General features: G+C 43.3%; 1 protein-coding gene across 1 annotated transcript; it reads left to right on the forward strand.

The window, feature by feature from the left end:
• The first annotated feature begins 918 nt into the window (after window positions 1-918).
• Window positions 919-18,789, forward strand: NNMT (nicotinamide N-methyltransferase). Its single transcript, XM_082682724.1, has 3 exons — window positions 919-1,302; window positions 2,112-2,319; window positions 18,310-18,789. The coding sequence occupies exons 1-3, from the start codon at window positions 1,149-1,151 to the stop codon at window positions 18,740-18,742; spliced, it is 795 nt and encodes a 264-aa protein (XP_082538850.1). The 5' UTR covers window positions 919-1,148; the 3' UTR covers window positions 18,743-18,789.
• Window positions 18,790-20,564: the final 1,775 nt, after the last annotated feature.

Here is a 20,564-nt window from a genome sequence, read left to right on the forward strand (position 1 = left end):
ATTCCTTTTTCACTTGAACTCCTTTGAGTGGGTTTCTCTGCCTGGTAGCCAGATGGGCTCTCACGAAGTCATCCCCCGTGGAATATGGGGCACTCAACTGTGATTGCGTTTTGCTGCGATATGACAAGAGTCAACTAATCAACCAGTGTTTTGAACACCTCCTAGATCAGTGTGATAGGCAGGGGCGGAGCCATAGGCCTTGATCTAAAGGTGGTTTTCAGGCATCCTTCCCGTGAAAGCTTAGTTTGGGAAGTAAGATTGACACAGACAAAACCAGGAACAAATACACGACATGACAGAGTCAAGGGTTTGGCTGAATGAGCTAATTCTAAGGGCAATGTGAGTCCAGAAAAGGGAAGGTAAGGAGTTCTTGAAGGAAATAGAGCATTCAAATTTCCCCTTGAAAGGACCATCAGGACTTGAATGGATTGAAATGTGTGGAGAGGCTTGGGGGAGGAGGTGGTTGCCCGATGTGGAGAACTGGCAGCTGCTGGGGAGCTGTGGTTACACAGGGAGGGGAGTGAGGGGCGTGTAGAGCTTGAAGAGATGATTACAGGAATGTGGCCTTCCCAGAATTGGAGGAAACCTTATGCAGGTTTCTAAAAATTGCTCTTTTACCCTCTCTCATCTGCAATCCCTTCTTTAGCCAATGTTCCTTAGCCCTAAAAACATTTCCTAATCCTCTTTCTCCTCTTCCTTTACGACTGTTAAATTTAAACCGTTCCTTGTGACTCTCTTTTGGGAGAATCATTACGAGAATGATGTTGTTCTAGGGAGAGGACCCACCTCTCTAAACTTAGTGGTTCTTCCTGTGAGTCAAATGATTTCCCAGATGAGCCCAGATGATTCTTCCCGCACTTGAACTTCACCCCTTGGCCAAGAACTGCCTGTAGCTCACGGCCCTCCCCTTCCCACACGCACATCTCGTAGGCGCCCTTGCCCAAAAATTTCATCACCTCCTAGAACAGCCAAAACGTTCTTGGTGTATTTCTGTTAGTGTTTAACCAAACACTGGTCTCTAAGGCGTGGGCTGAACTCTAACAGAAGAAAGATTGAAGCCTGGGACTTAAAAAGGCAACTTTTGCACGTTGACTGCTTGGGTTCTGGAGGAGAGGGCGGGAGGGTGGTGGCCACAAGAGCAAGCCAACATGGAAACTAGCTTCACCTCCAAGGACACTTACCTGAGACATTTTAACCCTCGGGATTACCTGGAAAAATATTACAACTTTGGGTCCAAACACTCTGCAGAAAATGAGATTCTCAGGCATCTCCTGAAAAATCTCTTCAAGATATTCTGCCTGGGTAAGTTTGTGTGTTATCTGTGCGTCTCTCCGCCAAACTATGAGACATCCAGACGAAATGTCAGGGCAGGGCTGGGTTTGTGTCTAGTCATTGCTATGTGACAGCCCTTTCGATGTTACTTATGTATTTAAGGAGAATGAACACCAATGATTTTTTGGTATGGATATTTTACAATTTACCAAGAGCTTTTATATGCACGATCTCATGTGGTTATGCAAAGGGAAACCAGAAGGCAGGAATTCTGTCCTTGATTTCATATCAGTTTGCTAGGTGACCAGTGCCAGCCATTTAACCATGATGGGCCACTTAAAGAGTGAAGATTCTAGATAGAGTTAGAGAGAAGATTCTAGTTAGAAGAAGATTCTAGTTAGAGTAAGTCTCTAACTCAAAGGAATGTTGCGAGTGTGCATGAGATAAAAAGACCTCCCAACACAGGAAGAATTGGATGCTTTCTGGAGAGAGACATAATGACCCAATTTTAAAAACAATTTTAACTTTCCCCAGAAGTATTCCTTAATAGTTTTTACATTTTCTGTTCAGCAGTCTTTCTGGATCAGGGGTCTGTAACCAGATGTAGATCTTGTCTTCCTTCTCCTGCACCTAAAAATATCCCAGCAGCATGCCTCCAGCCTGGATTGGGGAATGGAAAATGCAGAGATATTTAAAAAAGAATTTGAGGGATGAGTGAGTAGAGAGCTGGTCTGTCTTTAGGGCTCTCTCGCACAGTGCGAGTGAAGACTGTGTGTATCAGCTCTGGCTGCCGTCATAGGATGTCCGAACCCCTTTCCTTGTTGCCTCCTCTAAATCAGATGGCGTGAAAGGGGACCTCCTCATCGACATTGGCTCTGGCCCCACCATCTACCAGCTCCTCTCTGCTTGTGAATCCTTCAAGGAGATCATTGCCACCGACTATACGGACCAGAACCTGCGGGAGCTGCAGAAGTGGCTGAAGAAGGAACCAGGGGCTTTTGACTGGTCTCCAGTGGTGACCTACGTGTGCGAGCTGGAAGGGAACAGGTAGAGAAACCAAAGTCTGCTTCCCGGCTTTCTCATGGTACCTGAGGGACGGTTCATTTTTCTGACCCACAAATTATCCATAGAGTCCAAGTTAAAAAGTAAAAGAAACAGAGACCAGAGAGATATCCAGATGGAGAATAAGAAGGAGAGAGGGAGAAAGAGCCAGAGGCGAGTGGGAGTGAGTGTGTGCACACATGCGTGCACCAGAACAGCAGAAGACACAGAGAATGGAAGAGACGGCCACTGAGCCAAGAGGAGACAAAACCTTCCCAGGACAGTGCAGGGCGCAGCGTGTGGGTTAGGGTTCATGGGATAGCGACGTGCAGGACAAGTTCAGGGAAGAGGCGGAACCGGCTCCTTACCAGCAGCTTTTGGGTGTCCGGGCTTGCCCCTCAGGGGCATCCTCCATCCCAGGGCAGGGGACGCTGCTGCGAGGGCAGCTAACCCTACCACCATCAGACACAACAAAAAGCTGACCAGGTTCTCGAACTGAGATGAGCAGCATAAAGGAGTTATCTGGAAAGGATTTGTCACTCGCCATCTACAAAAATCAGAGCTTGACATACTCATGGCTCATGACCGACAGCTTAGTCCACTCTGTCTATAAGTCGATTTATGCAAATAAGTCTTGTTTAAACAATTAATTTCTTTCCACATGAGAACCAGTTAACAGCCGATAGACAGAGGTGGCCCATTCTGCATTTCACTTTGTCTGTCTCTTGTCCTGACGTTCTCCATCCTCTGGTGATTGTCCTGTGACGGCTCAGCTCAGTTCCGCTGTCCTGCACAGTGGACTGTCTCTCCCGCAGCAGAATGTCTCTGCTGCTCTGGCTGCCAAGGCCCCACAGCCTCCTTTGCAATCCGTATCAAAAGACCACTTCGATATTCCTCTTCCAATCATGTGGGCCCCATCTGCTACTTCTTATATGCTCAGTTACTTCTACATTTTCTTTTCCTACTCTTACAGGTTTTTTTGCTTTGTTTTGTTTTTTTTCTCTTTCTCCACCCTCTTGCCCACGGTTTATTTTTTCTAAGTAATGGTTCTTCTCCAATCCACTTCTCCCTGTATTTGCACCCCCACCTTTACGCATATACTAATCTGTGTGGCACAGCATCATCTCTTTCCTTACCTTTTTGCTCACAATGGGAGAGTGTTTCTGTTTTTTTTAAAGATTTATTTATTTCAGAGACAGAGAGAGAGCACGTGCGCATGGGTGGAGGGGGCGAGAAGAAATAAAGTAGACTCACGTTGAGCAGGCAGCTGGATGTGGGGCTCCATCCCAGGACCCTGAGATCATGGCCTGAGCCAAAGGCAGACGCTTAACTGACTGAGCCACTCAAGTGCCCCCAAAGCATAGCTATTTTTAATGAACGTATCCCATGCTCTGGTCAGGAAAGGTCTCTTTCTTCCCAGGAAGACAACCCCCTTCAAGAAACAAGTGCTTTTGGCTCCTGGTTAAAGGAACTAACATTTATTCATTTATTTAATGAACCCAGATTGAGCCCATATGATGTGCCACATTGTCCTATCTACTGGGATAGATTGGTGGAAAGATGAGGAAGTCTCAAGTCTCCTAGACCTCATGTCGGGGAAGTAGGCACATCTCAGATCACTTAGGGCTTTGAGGCCAGGCTAACAATCCTGTACTTCAAGTGTGCTGAGAAGGTGTGAGAGGTGTAGCCGGGAAAGTGATGCGACAGCCCCCCTTTACATTACAAAGCTCCCTTTGGCTGTTGTGTGGAGAATGGATTGGGAGGGTTTAGAGGAGAATGAAAGATGCAGAAAGGAGACGCTTTAATGATGGTGGCTTAGACCACTGGATTGGTTGATGATGGAGAGAGGAAGATGATTTTAAGATGAATTGTTGAGATAGGCTGGATAAAAGTTTGGTAATGATTGGTCATGGAGAATGATGAGAGGAAAAGTCTCAGGGCTGATGTCTCTGTTTCTCAACTTGAACAACAGGAGGAGTGAAGTAATATTCCCCAATCCCAGGGATAAATGTAAAATCATATGATCTTAACGTGTCCCTAAGGAATATGTCTACCTCTAGCCTCTACTTCTAGAGTGATGGTCAATTCATTTTTCTATATCTGCACTTAAATTTGATTTTCATGGCTTCTCTAAATGTGCTTATTCCTGAGTCAGATTCTCTTCTGAAACTAACTCTAAATTCTGCTTCTATTTCTTTAACCCCTTCATTCTCTTTCCATGGTCTGCTGAATTCTAGCTTAGTTGGAGTATTCTAAACTTCATATTTATTTTCTTACATGTTGCTGCTATGCTTATCAATAGCATGGGTTGTCTGATATAAGTTATCAAGGTGACTTGTTGTTTATATAATTCTTTATAATGGTATGAACAAATAGGAATTTATATTTTGCTTCTCAATTAATGTTTTTGCTGTATGAGAGTCACTAAACTTCCATGGGGTTTATGCTGGTCTTTTAACCCTTTTACCAGGAAAAGTAAGTCTTGAAATCAGATAGGGTAAATCCTCCAACTTTGTTCTTTTTCAAGATTATTCTGGCAATTTTAATGTCATTATATATATGAGTGTGTGTATATACACACACACATATATTGCATATATTACATATATATAATATACACACATATTATATACACACATATATTTAATATACATATATAACACACACATATATTACATGCACATATATTTAATATATATAACACACATACATATATTACACACATATATTTAATATACAAACATATATATTATATTTAATGTATTTAGTGGGAGTATAATTAACATATAGCCTTAGTTTCAGGTGTACAATATAACAACTTAACAATTCTGGACATTACTGAGTGCTCATTATAGGTGCGTTCTCAGTCCCCTTCACCTGTTTCTCCTATCTCCCCTCTGGCACCACCAGTTTGTTCTCTTTATTTAAGAGTCTGTTTCTTTTATCTGTCTCCTTTTTTTTCTTCCTTCCTTCCTTTCTTAAATTCCACATACAAGTGAAATCGTATGGTGTTTGTTTTCTCTGTCTGACTTATTTCACTAAGCATTATACCTTCTAGGTCTACCCATGTTGTTGCAAATGTGTGTGTGGGGGGGGGGGAATCACCTTTTTCATGGCTGAGTAATAGTCCCTTCTGTATATATGTATACACCACCTCTTCATTATCTGTTCATCCATGAATGGACACTTGGGTTCCTTCTCAATCTTGGCTATTGTAACTAATGTTGCAGTAAACATAGGGGTGCCTATATCTTTTCAAATTAGTGTTTTGTTTTCTTTGAATAAGTACCCGGTAATGGAATTACTGGATCCTATGGTATTTCAGTTGTAATTTTTTAGGGTACCTCCATACCATTTTCTACAGCGGCTGCATCAGTGGTGCGTGAGGGCTCCTTTTTCTCCACATTCTTGACAACACTTGTTATTTCTTGTCTTTTTTATTATAGCCATTCTGACAGGTATGAAGTGATATCTTATTGTGGTTTTGATTTGCATTTCCCTGGGGATCAATGATAATGAGTGTGTGTTCATATGTCTCTTGGCCATTTGTATATCTTTGAAAAAATGCTCAGGTCTTCTTCCCATTTTAATCAGATTTTTTGTTTCTTTGGTGTTGGATTGTATAAGTTCTTTATACATTTTGGTTATTAATACCTTACCAGATATGTCATTTTCAAATAACATCTCCTCTTCAGTAGGCTGCCTTGTTTTCTTGGTTTCCTTCACTGTGTAAAAGCTTCTTTTTTGCCATTATAAATTCTAGAATAAACTAGGGTCCCTGAGTGGCTCAGTTACTTAGGCAGTTAAGTGTCTGCCTTGGGCTCAGGTCATTATCCTAGAGTCCTGGGGCTGAACCCTTGGCTTAGTGAGCAGTCTGCTTCTCCCTCTCCATCTGCCCCTCCCCTGGTCATGCACTCTTTCTCTTTCTAGTAAAGTAAGTAAAATCTTTAAATTCTATTTGTTTTTTTAAACAAGAGAGCACAAGCAGGGGGAGTGGCAGGCAGAAGGAGAGGGAGAAGCAGGCTCCCTGCTGAGCAAGGACACCGACTTGGGCCTCGATCCCAGAACCCCGGGATCATGACCTGAGCTGAAGGTGGATGCTTAACCAACTGAGCCACCCAGGTGCCCCAAATATTTAAATTTGGGGCACCTGGGTGATTCATAAATTTTAGAATAAATTTATCTATTTCTTCCAAAAAAGGCTGCTGAGACTTTGATAGTGATCTTTGAATTTACAATTCAGTTGAAGAGAATGGGCATATGGAATCTGCAGTCCAGAAACATGATCTCTCTATATATTCATCTAGGACTTCTTTAGTTTCTCCCAGTAATGTTTTGTAGTTCTCAATTTTTGTATATATTTTGTTAAGTTTGTCCTGTGTTTTATTTTCTTAATGTTATTGTTAATTGTAGTTTTTAAATTTCAAATTTCAAAAATTTGCTAGTATAGAGAAATACAATTGATTTTTATATATTGACCTTGTATCCTAGAACCTTGCTGACTTCACTAATAAAATTTAATAGTGCTTTTTGTAGGTTCCAGAGATGTTTCTATGTACAGTCTTATATCATCTGCAAATAAAAATAATTTTACTTCTTCTATTCTAACTATATGTCTTTTGTTTATTTTTCTGGCCTTATTACACTGTCTAGGACTTTCCTATCAATGTTGGATAGACGAGATGAGAGTAGACATATGTGCCTTTCTCTACATCATAGAAAAAAATGTCCAGTGATTCATCGTTAAATATATTAAATATAGATTTTTCACAGATATTCTTTATCAGATGAAATTTCTTTATATTTTTAGTTTCTTGGGGGTTCTAAGTTAAATGTTGAATTTTGTCAATTTTGGAGGAATTCATTGAAATGGTCATATGATTTTTCTTCTTTATTCTGAAAATGTGAATGATATTAGAAGATTTTTGAATGTTTAAATCTAATATACACCCATTGGTTAAAGCAGAATCTTTCTATGTATGGCTGGAAGTGATTTGCTAATATTTTGTTAGAGATTTTTACATCTACATATATGAAGGATATTGAGCTATAATTTCCTTTTCTTATAATATGCTTAGCAGATTTTGATATCGGCATAATGTCAGATTCATATAACAAGTTGAAAATGTTTCTTCCTCCTCTGTTTTTTGAAAGTGTTTTTGTATTATTAGTATTATTTCTTTCTTAAATGATTCCTTCCTTAAATGAGGCTTATACGAAGGATTTTTTTTCATGTGTGTGAAGTTTTAAAAATTCAAAATAATATTTTTTATTCTATTTCAATTTTCCATTTCTTCTTCATTTTGATAAGCAATATTTTCCAAGGAATTTGTCTTCTGCATCTTGGTTGTCAATTTTATCATCATAATTTTTTTAAACAATATATCTTTATTACTCTTTTAGTGATCTTCCTTCTTTCATTCTTGATATTGGCACTTTGTCTTTTAAAATATATCTTGATCAAGCTTGCTAGAGATTAACCAATTTTATTAAACTTTCTGAAGAACCAACTTCTGGTTTTGTTGATTTTTTTCTATTGTCTTTCCATTTTCAATTGTTTTGAATTCTGGCTTTATTTTTCTAACTTTCTCTCTTCCATTTACTTTAGTTTTAATATGCTCTTCTTTTTCTTGCTTCTGAAGATAGAAGCTTAGATAATTGATTTCACACATTTGTTTCTTTTAACTTGGCCACTTAAAGCCATAAATTTCCTTCAGAACTGTTTTAGTTGCATCTCATGATTTTTGATACATATTTTTATTATTATCCACCTCAGCATATTTTCTTAATTTTTAACAAGATTTATTTATTTGTTATTTGGGAGAGAAAGAGCATGAACACAGGGGACAGGAAGAGGCAGAGGGAGAGGAGAGAGAGAATCTAAAACAGATTTCCTTCTGAACATAGAGTCTAACTTGGGGTTTGAGCCCTGAGATCTTGACCTGCGCTGAAACCAAGAGTCAGACACTTAACGGACTGAAACACCCAGGTGCCCCCTTCAACAATAGTTTCTAATTTCCTTTGTGATATCTTCTTTGACCTGAATTATTTAGAATTGTGTTGCTTGATCTCCAAAAATGTCAGGATTTTCTAGATACTGTTATTGATTTCTATTTTAATTTTATTGTAGTCAGAGATTGATCTTATGGTCAACATATGGCCTATTTTGGATAACAATCTATGTGCTTTCTACACTGAAAAGAATGTATATCATCCTGTTGTAGGTGTAGTTTCTATAAATATCAATTAAGTCAGGTGGATTAGTAGTGTTTTTCAAATTTTCTATGTGATTTTTTTTGCTTATCAGTTACTAATAGAAAGGTATTAAAATCTCAGATTATGATTGTGGATTTATCTCTTGTTCCCCATCATTCTGTCAACTTTTGCTTCATACATTTTGAAGCTTTGTTGCTACCTGCATATATTTTTAGGATTGTTTTGTTTTCTTGATTTATTGACCATTTTATCTTTAAGAAATATCTCCTTTTACTGTTAGTAATACACTTTGTCTTAAGGTCTACTTTGGGGCCACCTAGATATCATTAGGCATCTGCCTTCAGCTCAGGTCATGATCCCAGGGTCCTGGGATTGAGTCCCACATTGGGCTCCCTGCTCAGCGGGGAGCCTGCTTCTCCCTCTCCTACTCCCCCTGCTTGTGTTCCCTCTCTCCCTGTGTTTCTCTCTGTCAAATAAATAAATAAAATCTTTTAAAAAATGAAAATACTTTAAAAGTCTACTTTGATATTAATATGGCTACATCAACCTTCTTATGCTTGGTATTTGGATGGAGTGGTAGATAGCCTCAAAGATGGCTTCCAATAATCTTAGCTCAAATATTCATCTCTTGTTTAATTGCATTCCCTTGGGTGTCCATTGGATTTAACAAGTACAATGTAGCAGAATACTAGGACACTAGTCCTGAGATTAGCTTACAAAAATACTGTGGCTTCCCTTTTGGATATACCCCTCTTACCTGCTTGTCTGGAGTGAGCTTGGAAGCAACCACCCCCCCCAATTTTACCTTCAAATGAAAATGAAGACATGACAAACACTGCCTCATGAAAGACCTTGCATCAGAGGTACTTAGCTAATCTGTGCCCAGGTATCTGACCCACAGAAACTGGAAGATATGTGTTTATTATTTTAAATTGCTAAGTTTTAAGGTAATCTATAATGCAGCAATAGATAACTAATAGACATGGTATATCTTTTCCACCCTTTTGTTATCAACATATGGTTTTTTTAATACCTAAAATGTTTTTCTTGCAAGTGGTATGTAGTACATCTTGTTTTTCAATCCAGTGTGGTGATTTCTGCCTTTTAACTGGATTCTTTAGTTCACTTATATTTAATGTAATTACTGATAATCATTTTGGTATATATTTTCTACTTGTCCCATCTGCTTTGTTGTTCATTTATGCCTTTTTTCCTGCTTCTCCTTGGTGTAATAATTTGATATTCCACTAGTACAGATATAAAGATTTTTAGTATTCCTTTTTATCTTTTCTGTTGACTCTAATCTTTTCTATTGACCTCTTTTGTGTTTTGTGGGGGTGTATACATGTATATGCATGTGTTATTTTTCTAGAAATTTCAGTATATATTTTTGACATATCTATTACCTCATGAAGAACACAAGATATTATAACAGTGTAATTCCTTTAACCCACTCTTGCCTTATGCACCTCTCATATATTTTACTTTATATATATGATAACATTATACATTGTTATTATTTTTCTAAAGATTTTTATTTATTTATTTGACAGGGATCACAAGTAGGCAGAGAGGCAGGCAGAGAGAGAGTAAGGGAAGCAGGCTCCCCGCTGAGCAGAGAGCCCAATGTGGGGCTCGATCCCAGGACCCTGGTATCACAACCTGAGCCAAAAGCAGAGGCTTTTAACCCACTGAGCCACCCAGGCACCCTTATTATTTTTGCTTTAAAAAGTTAGTAGTGCTTTTATTTATTTTTTATTGCTTTATTCTTTTAATGTGGTTTAAAAACACACTATAAAATGTAGCATCTGAACTATTTTTAAGTATACAGTTTGGTAGTCTTAAGTATATTCATATTAGCCAGTAGTATTTTAAACAAACATATATAAAGTCTTTTTTATATGACAGTTTTATACACACACACACACACACACATACATACAGTCTTTTATATATGTATAGACAGATATCTGCATATCTCTCCTGTCTGGCATTCATCATTCCTTTCTGCAGATCTAGACTTCCATATGGCATCACTTCCCTTCACCTGAAGAACTTCTCTTAGCTTTTCTTAAAATGCAATTCTGTTAGAAACAAATTCTCTCAGCATACCAGTGTCAGGTTAAGAATCAGTAATTTTGGGTGCCTGGGTGGCTCAGTGGGTTAAGCCGCTGCCTTTGGCTCAGGTCATGATCTCGGGGTCCTGGGATCGAGCCCCGCATCGGGCTCTCTGCTCGGCAGGGAGCCTGCTTCCCTCTCACTCTCTCTCTCCCTGCCTCTCCATCTACTTGTGATTTCTCTCTGTCAATAAATAAATAAAATCTTAAAAAAAAAAAAGAATCAGTAATTTTTTTCTTCCTCATAAAATGAGGACCTTAACAATTTTTGATACCCAAAGTCCTTCTGTCACCTCTTTCCACAGTGTTTATTGTTAAAATTAGAGACTTTAGGGATGCCTTGGTGGCTCAGTTGGTTAAGTGTCTGCCTTTATCTCAGTTCATGATCCCAGGGTCCTGGGATGGAGCCCCACATCGGGCTCCCTTCTCAGTGGAGAGTCTGCTTCTCTCCCTCCCTCCACCCCTCCCCCTTGCTTGTTCTCTCTCTCTTTCTCTGTATTAAATAAATAAATACAATCTTTTTTTTTTAATTGGAGATTTTAAATCCAAATATTATAATTTAAAGCATCATTCTCATGTTTTCTTTTGAGATCAGTTTGGACATTCACTTTCAGTTTGTAATCGTATTTGCAATGATGTGAATATTTTAATTTTATGTTCATTTTATATGATTTTTCTAGTTGTTTAGTTTTTAATTCTGATTCATCTTTTGGTCCACTGCATAGACCTTCAAATAATGTTTTCAAGAACACGTAAGTGACATTTTCTAAGCTTGTGTATATTGGGAACATGTTTTTGTTGCCTTTACATGTGAACAACACCATAAAATTGTTTAACGTTGCCTAAATCGTTCTCTATTCCCCCCTCTGGCATTTAGCAAGAAGTTGAGAGGCTACTTTAATATGCCATTATAACCTATAAGCTCCTTACTTAGAATTTTATGCTAGCCGTGGTCTTCAAACTGAAGATAACGTTCTTCAAAATAAATATAATTTCAAGCCTCTTTTTTTCTATCAACTAGGCGATTCCACAGAATGAAACTGGTATTAACGAGGGATAAAAACAAAACAAAACCCTGGAGCTATGAGGATTTGGGCAATATTCAAGATGATTGAATAAATAAGGAATTTCCCAGGGTTTATAGAATTTCAGGGAAACTTTATAAGAGAGTTTTCAGTCAGCCAGACAATATACCTTTCTGAGGTCCAAATCATATGTCAAGAATGCTTTTGAAACTTTCTTCTCAATTTCCCTGGCTATCACAAGCCTTTCCATCTCATGCAGAAATGAACCCCTTAAACTCTAGCAGGAGAGGAAAAAGCTTTGCTGCTTATCTCATGGCAGAATCCTCAGCTTGTTAACAACCGGCTCCCGAGAAACGGCCCCTTCCTGATCGCTGTTCAAGTAAGGAACTGTATTTTTTGGCAGTAAAATTCGGCGTTCTCACTCTTATCCTTGTACTAGATCCCGTGGCTTCACCTCTTTTGAGAATGATAGCGATCTCATTCGACTTACGTCTCTCTTGCATCTTCAAGGACCTCTATCAGCCCACAACCTATTTCCTTTGAGATTATTCCTTCTTTATCTGAAGCTGTTTCTTGTGCCCACCGTTGCTAAAGACAACTGGAGCCGTCTCCTGTTGCTCGGCCTTGTTGGGATTCATACACTTAGGGACCAGTCACTTTTTTTTTTTAAAGATTTTATTTATGTATTTGACAGACAGAGATCACAAGTAGGCAGAGAGGCAAGCAGAGAGAGAGAGGAGAAAGCAGGCTCCCTGCTGAACAGAGAGCCCGATGCGGGGCTCGATCCCAGGACCCTGAGATCGTGACCCGAGCCGAAGGCAGAGGCTCAACCCACTGAACCACCCAGGTGCCCCGGGACCAGTCACTTTTAAAACTATGCAAGAAGTTGTAAGGCAGTGGTACCCAACTCTGGCTTCATATTATTTATTTCTCAACTCAGAGAGTCACCTGCTAAGATACAAATATTCAGGCACGAATCAAGGAAAATGAGATTTGACCTGAAGAAATCCTAGAAATGGCGCTGACGGACCTCTGAGTTTCTGGAAATTGCGGGCAATGACCTCCCTTGTGGTTCTCAGACTGAGCAGTTTCCGAATCACCCGGGAGCCTGTAAAACAATGCAGACTCTCAGGCCCTGCTCCCCACCTCCAGAGCCAGAGGATCCGCATTTTAATGAGCTCTGTTGTAGGGGGAGATGGTATACATTTTGCAGTTTGAGAAAAGCTGGTGTCTAGAACAGAGCTTCCCAGCATGCTGGTGATTGGGAGTGAGTCACAGATTCGCTCTGCAAGTTCTCTGTCCGTCCTCAGGGCAGCCAGGAGGGGCCTGGGGAAGCCAGAGCTCGCCATCCCACGGGGGGGGGGGGGGGGGGGCTCTGCAGAGAGTAGCTCCTCCGCCTACCTCCTCAGGCCTGACAGAAGGAAGCTTGAGCACCTGTAGAGATGAAGTAAACGTTCTCTGTACAAAGATTCTCGTGTCTGTTTAAAAAAAGGTTTCTTGCCCAAAATAGACACACTTGGGGCACATTTGTCCCACAAAGCTCTTGAAGTCCCTCTATGCTGAAGCATCTCTGTATTTTCATGTCTTGGGAAAGAGTGGTATTCCTTCTCAGCTTCGAGATCTTGATGGTCATGGTGAGTGTTTCAGTGGTACCTAGGAAAAGACTCCCCTTTCAGAAGCGAGCCTTCCTCTTAGACGTTCTCTCTGCATTCTGTCTCAGGGGAGAGGCACAGGGCAGGCTGAGGAAACCTCACCTGGCCGTTTCCTTCCAACTGTAAGCGTTTCTATTTGTGCGTCTGGAAGGGCCCCAAATCGAGCTCTGATCCTCCCAACTTGGCTCCATCTCGTGTACTCTCATTTCCCTGGGTGTTGCCGTTATCTAATGACTTGAACAAACCAGAAGCCGAGAAGCCAAACTTGCCTTCTCCCTCCCGGCCATGTCCTCTGAGCTGCACCAAGTTCTATCCATTTTACCTCGGAGTTTCTCTCAAACCAGAACGTCTCCCAATATTTTCTATCCAGGCTATTTTCCTGGCCCAAGCCACCAACCCCCTCTCTTAACTGGCCTTCTACCTCTACTCTTGTCCCAAAGTGATCGCCCTGAAGTGTAGATCCGATAATACGACTCTCTTCCTAAACACCCCTTCATAACGTCCCATGGCTTTTAGTATAGAAAGCAAAATTCTTAACATGGTCCCCAAAGCCCTGTCTGGTCTAGGTACCTGCTGACCCCTATTGCCTCACTCCCTGCCACACTCTACTATGTTTTCTGAGATCCAGCTTCATTGGTCTTCCTTCTGTCTTTTCACCTACCACATGGCCTTTGCACATGCCATTTCCCCTTATTGGAATATCCTCTTCCCCTCCCTATTCTTTGTGGCCTAGTGACCTCTCCTTTATTCTGTGTCTGCTTACCTGACTCCGTTTTGGAGGAGCTTTCCCTGATGCTCTAGGCCAACTCAAGCTTCCAACATTCCTTTGTTGGCTCCATGGCCCTCTCCTTCCTAGTGTTTATGACAGTATTAATTTGTCACTTTTGTGGATGATCATTGGATTCTTTCTCCACTCCACTCCAGACTGTTCCAGACTGTAATCCCTATGGCGATAGGATCTGTTTTTCATTTGTTCTGTCTTGGGTCCCCATTGCCCAGCACCCTTCCTACCACATCACCTAGGTTCAAAAAAAAAAAAAAAAAAGGTAAAATCAATAACTGCATGCCTTTTGCTTTCTAACTTCTCCCTCCTGAAATGTCTGTCTCTTACCTGATTCAGCTGTGGCCTGCACCAAAGGCTTACTAACGATTATTCCTGGCTCATACAGCCCTTACATTCATATCTAAGCTTATGCAGCTTTTTATATCCTTTACGCATTTTGTTGGTTCTCCCTCAGGAGGGCCTGCTGGAACTTCTGGGAACGGGGCTTTGGGGGGTGAATGTCATTGAAAGATCTCATCCAGGGGCTTCTGGTCCGCCAGCTATCTTGCAGAGATTGGGCAGGAGGACTCTCCTCTAAAACTCAGGGTAATTTCTTGGGGTGTGGGGATGCAGTCTCACCAAGCACTCTTCCCAGGAGCCCTACTCTGTATCCCTCTTTCCCCGTCCCTCCCCAGCTCCCTTAGGCTTCAGAGAATGCATATTTATAAAGGAAAGCACTGCCCTTTTTTACATGTGTTGAAAAGAGCAGATCATCAGACCTAGAGGAACAGTACACTGCTGTTAGCTTCCTGTGGAACCGTCTAACTCCTTTCTGGGGTGTATTGATTCCCTAACCCTTGAGCTGAACGTGTAGCTGAGCAGTAATTGCCTGTGTCTACAGGCCAGTCCATTTCCCTGCCAGTGGGCACAACACAGGTGCTGAGAAGCCCTGAGGTGGCATCTTGGCACAGCTAGCGGGGCCACCGAGTCCCCTAGCGTTTGCTGCGGTCCCAAGGACAAGCGGGTCTCCACGGCAGTGAGTGTTTCCAGCTAACTTCCCTCTTAAATTGGCACCTTCTCTGTGAGCTTTCCAAACTTCGCAGTGTGTCTCCCTGTTTGGGAACAATTTCCATCATCAACTGACTAGAAAGGACTAGCTCTGTGGTAACGGGTGTCTTTCAAATAGCTTAACACACAAGAAATAGGGCACAGAGGTCCAACCTGCTTCTGACGTCATCACTTAAATACACAAGCCTGCGGTGTTCCCAGGGGAGAGGATCATCCTGAAACATGTTCAAAAAACACACCGTGTTGTCACTCCCTCGGCTTTTTATCTGTACTTTGGTTATCCGGATGTGCAGATAGATTATCTGAATTTTTCTACTCTAGATTAATTTACCTAAATGAATCTGTATTTCACAGAATTCCATCATGGTGAATTGTTATTTTTTTATTCTTAAAATGTTTGGTCAAATCGTCCACATTCTAGGAGGCTGAATGGCAGCTTTGTCACTGACCTCCTTGCTTTTAGAATGACTAACATTTCCGGTTTGCCCAGGACAGAGAGGGGTTCCCAGGACGTGGGATTTTCAGGGGGAAAACCAGGGAAAGCCCAGACCAATCAGGATAAACAGGTCACCCTACTATCATTTTACCCTTGATAGGAGAGTAGCTAGACCCAACCAAAGGCAATTATCATTCCTTGTTGCTCCCGCTTTATTGGGTGGTAGGAATTCCCTGAAGCCATTACCTTGCTAAGCTACTTCTCTTTCTCTGTTTAGTATAACAGCTTTCCTGAGACAAAATTACCATCCCATGTGATTCACCCATTTAAAGTGTGCAATTGGATATTCCTGTAGCTGTGCACTCTTCATCCCAGTTCTGGAACATTTTCATAACTCCCCAAACAAACCCTGTACCCACGGGCAGTCATTCCCATCATTTCCCGGATCCTCTCTCTGTTGGCAACCCCTGGTCTGCCTGTGGTCTCTGTAGCTTTGCCTGTTCTGGACATTTCATGTAAATGGAATCATACAATATGTGACCTTTTGCTTCTGTTTTCTTTCCCTTAGCAAACTGTTTCCAAGATTCTTCCATGTTACAGCGTGAATCAGTATTTCATTCCTTTATACGACTATGACCCCGTAGCATGGATATAGCACGCCTCATCTATTTCCTCATAGGTTGGTGGGCATTTGGGTGGTCGCCATCTTTTGACTATGATGGATAATGTTGTTATAATTACTCATGTACAGGTTTTTGTGTGGGCATATGTGTTCATTTCTCTTGGAATTTCTGGGTCATGAGGTAAGTCTGTGATTACTCTTCTGAGGAACTTCCCCCAGACTTGTTTCCCAAAGTAGCCGGACCATTTTATATTCTCATCAGTAGCGTGAGGACGTTCCCGTCCCTCCTCGCCCTTGCCAACACTTGTGACTGTCTTGTTAATTACACCTGTCCCAGTGGATGTGAAGTGGCATCTCACAGTTTGATTTGCATTTCTGTGATGGCCAAAAATGTTGAGAATTTTTTTCATATGCTTATTGCTAAACCTCTTAAGTGGAAAATTAAAAAGGATATTTATAAATAGCCGATTTTATGCACTGGGCTTATGATATTTTTTAAGGAATTTATTTATTTATTTGACAGAGAGAGCACCAGCAGGGAGGGTGGAAGGCAGAGGGAGAGGGAGAAGGAGGCTCCCCACTGAGCAGGAAGCTGGACACGGGGCTTGATCCTAGGATCCTGGGATCACACCTGAGCCCAAGGCAGATGCTTAACCAGCTGAGCCACCCAGGCACCCCTGGGTTTTTAGATTTTAACTAAATATTAAAATAGGGTGTTCATAACTAATTGCTGTTATCTCAAATCATTCTATGTAGAGGTACATTTCAAAGTGTTACTTAAAACATTGACTTTTCCTGGCGACCAGAAGTGATCCCAGGGTAAGTCCCTCTCTCATCTGCTCTGATGTTGGACCATTCTCTCCATCAAGCCTTGCTGTCCAAGGGTCTCTCTTCTTCTGGAGCCAATGGACTGTGTGTTCACTGAATGTAGGCCTGGATTTGCACCCCTGGTGTTCTCTCTCTTGATTAACTTCCTCAAAGTACTGGATATCTAGTCATCCCTCGTATAATTTGGGCTCCGTGGCCTTCTGGGCACTTTAAACACCTGTTCTTGTTTTTCCCTTAGCCCTCTGATTTGCAGCTACTTCTTTCTCCAGATCTCCTGCGTACTCTATATGCTCCTCCCTCGGCTTGTTCCCTCAAACCTCCCCTAACAAATTCCAAAAGGATCCAAGGCCCTCTATTCCATTTCCTGCCCTCACTTCCCTGCCTCTTTTACAAACCGGTTTTCTCTCAGGAAACGGCCTGATTCAGCAGAAAAGGGTGGCATTCTGAGCAAGACCACTGAGAAAAGAGTCCCCTTGAGAAAATATGCTCTCTATCTGCAAGATGTTTTGGGGTTCGAGAATAGCAACTAGTGGTTTTCTTCTTTCTAGAGGGGCCCTGGCCGTGGTTGTGTTGCAGTTACCCACCATTTCTGTAAATGTCTGCGGAGGACCCCACTCACTGCCCCAGCCTGACCAGCGGATACACAGAAATACTGTTTCCACATTTTATTTTATTAAAGAGTTCATTTATTTATTTGACACAGAGAGACTGTGAGAGAGGGAACATAAGCAGGGGGAGTGGGAGATGGAGAAGCAGGCTTCCTGCTGAGCAGAGAGCCCAATGCGGGGCTCGATCCCAGGACCCTGGGATCATGACCTGTGCCGAAGGCAGATGCTAAATGACTGAGTCCCCCAGGCTCCCCTGTTTCCACATATTAAAGCCATTATTGCCTGAACAAATGGGCATAGTGGCCACTATGTTGCAGTTTGGCAGAGGAGACAAGTGTAATAAATAAACAGTGTAGTAGTAGTAGTAGTTTACTAGTAGTAGTAGCAGTAAATGAGCCAGGCAGTGTTCTTAGCAGTGGAGGAAGAGTAATTCCAGTCCACGGGAGAAGCGGGCATTTACCCACTTCAGAAGGAGACCGAGCCCAGCGCAGGGTAACGGCGTCACCTTCACATGCAGAATGGCCCTTCATGCCTCCCTTTCTCCGTTGTTCCCACAGGGATGTCCCCAAGGAGACACCCCTTGGGACACCCCTGACCCGGAGATGCGGGGTTCTCCCGCGCACAGGGTGGCAAGCGGTGCTGGCCGGCTTGTGTCTTTCAGAGCCAAAGGGCCAGAGAAGGAGGAGAAGCTGAGACGCGCGGTCAAGAAGGTCCTGAAGTGCGACGTGACCCAGAGCCGGCCGCTAGGCGCCGTGTCCCTGCCCGCCGCTGACTGCGTGCTCAGCACCCTGTGCCTGGACGCCGCCTGCCCCGACCTCCCAGCCTACCGCGCCGCGCTCCAGAACCTCGGCAGCCTGCTGAAGCCGGGGGGCTTCCTGGTGGTGGTGGATGCCCTGAAGAGCAGCTACTACATGATCGGCGAGCAGAGGTTCTCCAGCCTCTGCCTGGGCCAGGAGGCCATAGAGGCTGCTGTGAGGGAGGCCGGCTTCTCCATCGAGTGGTTCGAGGTGATCTGCCAGAGCTACTCCTCCACCATGTGCGACAACGAAGGGCTCTTCTCCCTGGTGGGGCGGAAGCTGAGCAAAGCTGTATGACCCGCTGTGGCTGCGATTAAAGCAATTCCTCTGCCTGGCCCAGTTAATCCAGTCCCTGGTTCTAACTGACACAGTCACGGTGCCGAGGGGAGCAGAGTGGCTCCCAGGGGGACAGGGTGGGCGCGGTCGGTGGGCGGAGCAGTGCCTGGGTGACCGCGGGCTCCATGCTTCCCAGGTGTGCTATGGGCACCCAGAGATGAGCAACCCGCACGTCCGGTCTTCGCCACTCATGACTAGAAAAGGAGACCTCTTTCTCCTGAAGCACCCTAGCCATGGCCACTCACGGCCCACACGCCTGCAGAGCAGTGTCTGCGGGGATGAGCTCTGGTCCCTAGGGGGCCTGCTGCCGCCTCCTCTCTCGGGGACTTACTTCTCCTGATTCTCATCAAGCTCCTTCCCTGGGGACCCCATCCTCTGTTGGGATCTGCCGGTGCAACCACCACGTCTGGGGGCAGAGCACAGCCATGCCCTTTGCTCCCGGTCCTAAGTATGGGGCGGGCCCTTCTCCCCCTTCCTTTAACACACTAGGCCAAGGCTGTGACTTCCATCTGAAGAGAAGGTTGGGAGTCTGCAAGAGACGTAACACAGGCTGTCTCACAGCGGCTATTAGAAACAGGTATCTTTAGAGTTCACATCCTTTGGGGGTTCTGGGAAGTGGCCTTTTATTTTTTTAAGATTTTATTTATTAGAGAGCATGGACGGGGAAGAAGGACACAGGCCCAGGGAGAAGCAGACATCCCGCTGAGCAGGGAGCCCGACTCAGGGCTCTATCCCAGGACCCTGGGATCATGACACAAGCTGAAGGCAGAGGCTTAACTGACTAAGCCCCCAGGTAGCCTTCCAGCATAGCTCTCAGACAAGCATCTACTTGGAGTTAGGTTTACCTGTCCATGGCAGGTCCCTGGTTCCCAGGCCCCATGGCCATGATGCTCTAAACCAGAGGGAGACAAACTGTGGCCCATGAGCCAAACCCGGCTTGCTGCCTGTCTTGTGAGGGTCTATTGGAAAGCACCCATGGCCGTTCATTTATGTAGGGTCTATGGCTGTTTGCCTGCTCTAATGGCAAAGTTGAGTAATTGTGGCAGCAACCTCAGGTATGGCCAGCAAAACCCAAAATATCTGTTCTCTGGATATTTACAAAAGAAGCTTGCCTACCCCTTTCCAAAAGAGAGGCGTATCCTCGTCAGCCAGGTCTGAGGCCCTCAGGTCTGAGGCCCATCTCTCCGGTCTGTTTCTCATCCCAAGATTTCCCTCTCCCAGCATTCCTGAGACAGGACATGGCCGCCTGCCCCTCCCCCAACCCGCCTGACAATCACATCAGAGTCCCAGAGTCTGTTATCACATGTGCTTTTTCAGTTGGTTGTACAGGCCCGTCACAACCCAGTATCTGTCCATTTTCAGGACGTTTTCAATTGCTCCATTTCCTAGGACATTCATGTTACAGTTTCTAGAGATTCCATCCGAAGGACGCTAACAGGCCAGGCCAGGCTGGATGGAGGAAGCCAAGTCCAGCTCTGCTCCTGTGAGCTGACAGGGATGACCAGGCATGTGCCTCCTTTCTGCAAACAACTGCTCAGGCGAAAAGAGCTCACTTGACTCCCCAGGAGCCACCAAGGCCACAAACATGGAACCAAGTTTGTGGAGAGAGGGCTCTCTTAAACCCAAGTTTACCCATTTACCGAAAGGCCACAACTTCTGAAACTTCGGACATTTGGGTGACCTCCCAAAAGGATGGCCCTTACTACATCTCGTGTAACTGGATTGCCTGGTTTAAAGGCAGGCTTTGCCATCTCCTTTAAAAGCAAGCTTTAAAATAACAGGG

The sequence above is a fragment of the Mustela nivalis genome (genome assembly GCF_964662115.1).
Source record: "Mustela nivalis genome assembly, chromosome: 9".
Classification (NCBI taxonomy): Eukaryota; Metazoa; Chordata; class Mammalia; order Carnivora; family Mustelidae; genus Mustela; species Mustela nivalis.

What these genes read in the sequence shown, in the direction of transcription:
- NNMT (XM_082682724.1), top strand. Translation starts at nt 1,149, where the DNA reads ATGGAAACTAGCTTCACCTCCAAGGACACTTACCTGAGACATTTTAAC. An exon ending in CTTCAAGATATTCTGCCTGG is followed by an intron (nt 1,303 to 2,111) that starts GTAAGTTTGTGT and finishes CCTCTAAATCAG; the next exon opens with ATGGCGTGAAAGGGGACCTC. An exon ending in TGCGAGCTGGAAGGGAACAG is followed by an intron (nt 2,320 to 18,309) that starts GTAGAGAAACCA and finishes TGTGTCTTTCAG; the next exon opens with AGCCAAAGGGCCAGAGAAGG.